Below are 5,373 nucleotides of genomic sequence, written 5' to 3'. Positions count from 1 at the left end.
TGATAGAAGAGAACTATCGCGCTATTGGCTTGATAACGCAACTGGAGCAGATTTTCAAGAATCCACCGAAATTGAAGAGCTTAGTGCATTGAATAGTTTATGTTAAGGCAGTTAATTAGATCTAGTATTTACATTTATGCATACGTATGTACATATTTTTATCTAGAAGATAATTACAAATCGAAAGAGGAAATATTTTTAAACGAATTTCCATTATTTGAAAACAGTAACGAGATTCGATTTTTACATAAATACTACGCCTGTTAAGAATTATTCAGGATAAGACGACATTGTTCTAAATGTTAATATATAAATATATAAATATGTATTTACTATTACGAGTAAATAAATAATAACTCAATTTATGTTATTTATTAGATCTGATGTTGTAAAAAAAGGTTGAAGATAAGATTGCTTGAAGCTTGAATATCACTAAGAAACGAACTTAGAAATTTTGTTGTACCAACCAAACCAAATTAGACTAAAATGAGAGTTAAAGTAAACATTCAAATGATTTTGCTCCACTATATCACACTTTTTCTGCGAATTCTTGGGGCAATGACTTAGGTCCAGTTTCTCAATGTCTGGTTAACACTAAATACAGGTTATCCACTTCCTTTTATATGTTATGGAGTCGATCACGTCGATAACGACTTTGAACCTGCAGTTAGTGTTAACCAGACATTGAGAAACTGGCCCTTAGTCCCATAAAATTATAAGTTGGAAGGAAAAATCTTAAAACCTTACATAATTTGTGAACACCTCTTTAAAAATAGATATTGACGGCTGAGTAGATGATGGACGTACATATTATATATCGGTGGCTGTTTACTAAACATTATCAAGAACACCCTATTTCAGAATTTGCCTGAAGAACGGCCTATCTCAGCTGCCGTTTCAAAAATGCCTTATCTCAACATATGTTCAGTTGAGATAGGGCGTTTTTGAAACGTCAACTAGGATAGAACGTTCTTCAGGCAAATTTTGAAAAAGGGTATTCTTCAATCAAATTCTAAAATAAAGCGTTCTTCAGCAAAATTCTGAAATAGGACGTTCTTGAAATTTTTTTCTGAGATAGGCCGTTTTCGAAAGGGCTGCCGAGGTAGGTCGGCCTTCCATTCAGCCGTCGAGATGTTATACGGTAGTACCACGCACTAAAAACACAAAATTAACTGGTGTGTTTTTTTTTAGTTTGGTCGCCTTATTGCTGCGGGGTACATACTATAGTAGTCTCTTGGATGGTTTGCTGGAAGTAGGTAGAGTTTTTGTTAATGATTTTTCAAAAACGGTAATTTGTACAATGCGGTCACGTCTTGGTTAATTTGGGAAAAAGAGGCAATACATAACCGAAAAAATCGCAGAATTATGAAAAAATTGTTTGTGTTTGGATATTTTAGTAAATAATAATACGTACATACATGGGCGTAGCCAGGTAGGGGCAGGGGGGTGCTCGAGCCCCCCCTAACTTTCAAATTTTCCTTATATATATATAAAATAGTATCCTGAAATGCCAGCTTAATAGGGTCGAGCCCTATTTCAGTTGATGTAAACAATTTATGTTTTTAATTACATATGTTTTTAAGCCAAAATACTAAAAACGCAAAAAAATTCAATTTTTTTTATGAAAAAACCTTTTTTGAAAAAAAAACTGTATTCATAATTAATGCTAAAGTAATTTACGTATGTATGTATATTATTTAGAAAGTACCAGTTATTAGCTTTAATTCGATATACTTTTTATTATAATCTGTTTTTGGTTTTTAAAAATTTAGTGATAGTAAAAAATACAAATAAAAAAAGCAAAGTAGCCTCTTATATTTACCTTCTTTATTTTTAACTTGCTTTCCGCACGTCATGCGGACTACGCCCCTCGGGCGGGAAAGGAGCGTAAAACCGTCGGGATTAATTAATTAAATTTGGTATGATTGAATTCGGCGTAAAAAGTTCTACCGATCCGTTTTTTTTTTATAGCTAAACGGTCGGTATTCTAGACTTGTTTCAAGAAATTACGCAAACGAAGTGATGCCAACGAATATTTAGTATGAAGAAGTTTAGGTGTTACTCTTAATATAACTAGATCAGACTATCTCGAGCAACAACTCAAAGCTACTGACAACCACCATGAGTTTCATACCTTTATCGGTAGGTACACTCGTATATACATTAGGGTGGTCCAAAAATGCATGTGAAAAAGTAAAGTCGGAATTGTAATGCTCTCACCCCCTAGTATTGTTATATACGGAAAAAAATATAGCCCAAAGTTTTACATGTATTTTATATGAGGAAAAACAACTTTACGTAGAAATGGTATAGAATTCTTAAAAATCAATATTTTTCTATCGGNAAAAACCACTTTTCGTAGAAATGGTATAGAATTCTTAAAAATCAATATTTTTCTATCGGAAAACTCTGCTTATCTGCAGGAGATTCCCAGTAATAACACCTAATTGTATATTTAACAATTTTTTCATCGCAACTATAATTTATAGGTCTGCCATAAACCCACAAAAACCCCGAAAAATGCAATGGGGGACCAATAAAAAATCGTTAGTATTCAAAAATGGTTAAATAAACAATTGGGTACTCCTATTGAAAGTCTCCTGAGGAGAACAAGAGTTTTCCGATCGCAAAATATTTATTTCAAGAATTCTATACCATTTCTACGAAAAGTTGCTTTTTCCCCATATAAAATTACCTACATGGAAAACTTTGAGCGCTTTGAGCGACATCTAAATATTTTTAGATTTCAAAATAAAAAAAGGGGTATACTTTTTTCGATATAGAACAATCCTAGGGGCTGAGAGCATTACGATTCCGACTTTACTGTTTTTGGACCACCCTTATGTACATACATATGTATGTAGGTTTGTTAATTTGAATGTTGGTATAAATGTAGGCATGCGTGTGTGTATTTTACTACGATTGTACGTTAGAGAACATTTTTGTTTATTTCCTAAAACACGTTGCATGCTTTCAAACCAGCGATCGGATTTTCTCGAGCCAAATCGCCATAGTCGATTCAGCGCCTCAACAAACGATTTAAAAGGCAATATATACATACTACATATATACATATACCTACATATTAACACAAGTATTCAGCGACTGTTCGGTCGTGAGCGGATCAGCACAGCTCTCCCAATAGTTCCGAAGCACTCACTCAGCTCTTCAAAACCGACGAATTTTACCACCTTTTAATTTCTGGTGCTCACTTGATTGGCATTGCTTATGCACATACATACATACATATGTTCATATATAATTCATATATAAGAGGAATTAAATCGCCATTGCTAAGCGAGGAACGCTTGTCTCTTCTCCGACTATTGCCTCTCTCGATCATAGCCACTTAGCCGACCGATATGTGTCTTCGCCTGCTTTATTTAGTATCCGATGCAAGTTGATCGAAGTGAGGTCGCTTTCGGTTGAAATGCGCTTACTGTTTTCGGGCAAAGTGGCTTTAAAAAGCTTTATTTGACTCATACGTAAAGTTGTTTTTGTTTATTCCCATGCATATCATCCACCTTCTCCAAGTCTGCTGCATACATATGTATACTATACATAAGCACATATATGTAGATGCAATATGTCTTTCACCATGCAAATGGGCTCTCGCAAGTACGTTAAATTATCGTTGGAGCAACGCATGATGGTAATTAAATCGTTTAAACATACACCGAACTACAATCGTTTGGCGAGTTACTTCCATTGCAGTACAAGGCAGGTAAGGAGTATCATCGCCAATAGAGATAAGATCAAGCGCTACCACAATGAACGTGCCAAGAAATTAGCAGAAGAAATAGTCAATCGGCGTCGAGAGAAGATTGACTTTCTCTGCGAAGTGGTCTATGAGTTTCTACTACGCGCTCACTATCTTCGCATACCAATTGATACATCGATCATACGACAGAAGGCATTTGAAGTGAAAGAGGCATTAGCTATTGAAAATTTTACACCAAACAATGATTGGTTGCAAGTCTTTAAATCGCATTACGATACATTGGATTTACCAGGAATGACGGAACAATTACCAAGTTGTATGGAGGAGCGACGTTCGTTGAAGTGTATCGATATAATGGAGTATATAAGCAAGCAAGCTGGAGGGAAGCAAGAAAAAACACATATGGGGGCAGATGACACCCCTGGAAGTGGTCGGAATGATAGTGAAAAGGCGATACAGAATTTTATGAAATCTGAAAATGACGTTGATGATTATGAAGCGTATGGCAGTACTAAAGATGATTTGGGGAATCATGAGAGTGTTGAAAATATGAGCACTACAAGCGCGAGTGCTGCACCGATTGTCGTCGATCTTGATTCGGATGAGGAAGACGAAGAAGTAGAGAGCGCTGTGGTGAAAACGGAGGAGACTGTATCAGCCAACACAAGCTCTTTTGCTACTATGCCTATTTTAAAACCCTCAACGCCCCCACCTTTGCCCGATATAGACAGCTATCCGGAAGCCATGCGTCATCTGAAAGTGTTGGAAGATTTTGCGATGATGAAAGAGAACTATCGCGCTATCGGCTTGATAACACAACTGGAGCAGATTTTCAAGTATCCATCGATATTGGAGAGCTAACCGCATTAAATAAGTCTAGATCTACATAATACTTTTATATAGGTTCAAGAAAATACTTTAAACTACAAAGAAGTATTTTTGTACAAATTTCGACAGATTGTACAGTTAAGATATTCGATTTATATGAATACGCCTATTAAGAAAATTTCAGGTTAAGATGACATTGTTTTAAATGTTAATATGTATATACATACATTCATAAATATGTACTATTACAGGTAAAAAACTGATAACTCACTTGTTATTTTTTAGATCTGTTGCTGTGAAAAACCTCTTACCATTTGCCGCATTTTTAGAGACTCAAAAATAGAATGAATGTCACTAAGGAAATTAGTGTGTAGCACGAACCAATTAGGCTCAAATGGTAGTTTACGCACGTGATAATCAAAAATTCAAATGACACAGTAGGTCACAGTTTCCACATTTTGGTCACACATTCGATTATACAGGCCGACAAAATTTCATTAAATTTTCTACGTGCTTTCTTTGACGTGCTGAATTCGAATCTGACCCCATAATAGATCAATCACGTCAGGTTTTCGAGATATTCTAACCTAAAAGTACAAACATCACGGTTTTTGGGCACATTAGAGCTCCTGTAACACGATGAAACAAATTTTTTCAGAAAGATCACCTCGTTATCTAAAAGTACTACTCCTCCCCTCTAAAATTCGATTGAAAGCTTTAAAAAATCTTTATTTGTCACCGAGAATCCGTCTGTTGAATTTACTGAGTTTATCCAATACTCCCTATTTTCAGAATATGCAAGAATTTACTAAAAAGGTAGCTAC

At 35.3% G+C, this 5,373-nt stretch overlaps 1 protein-coding gene across 1 annotated transcript; it reads left to right on the top strand.

Moving 5' to 3' along the window:
- Nucleotides 1-3,586: 3,586 nt before the first annotated feature.
- LOC108378330 (uncharacterized) lies at nucleotides 3,587-4,582 on the top strand. Its single transcript, XM_017634626.1, has one exon. It carries the CDS (start codon nucleotides 3,587-3,589, stop codon nucleotides 4,580-4,582), a length of 996 nt encoding a protein of 331 aa, XP_017490115.1.
- Nucleotides 4,583-5,373: the final 791 nt, after the last annotated feature.

This window comes from Rhagoletis zephyria, unplaced genomic scaffold, assembly GCF_001687245.7.
Source record: "Rhagoletis zephyria isolate East Lansing unplaced genomic scaffold, Rhagoletis_zephyria_1.1 Rzeph_scaffold_13860, whole genome shotgun sequence".
In the NCBI taxonomy this organism is placed as follows: Eukaryota; Metazoa; Arthropoda; class Insecta; order Diptera; family Tephritidae; genus Rhagoletis; species Rhagoletis zephyria.
Note: the sequence above shows the minus strand (reverse complement) of the source record. Positions and strands in the feature narration are given on the sequence as shown.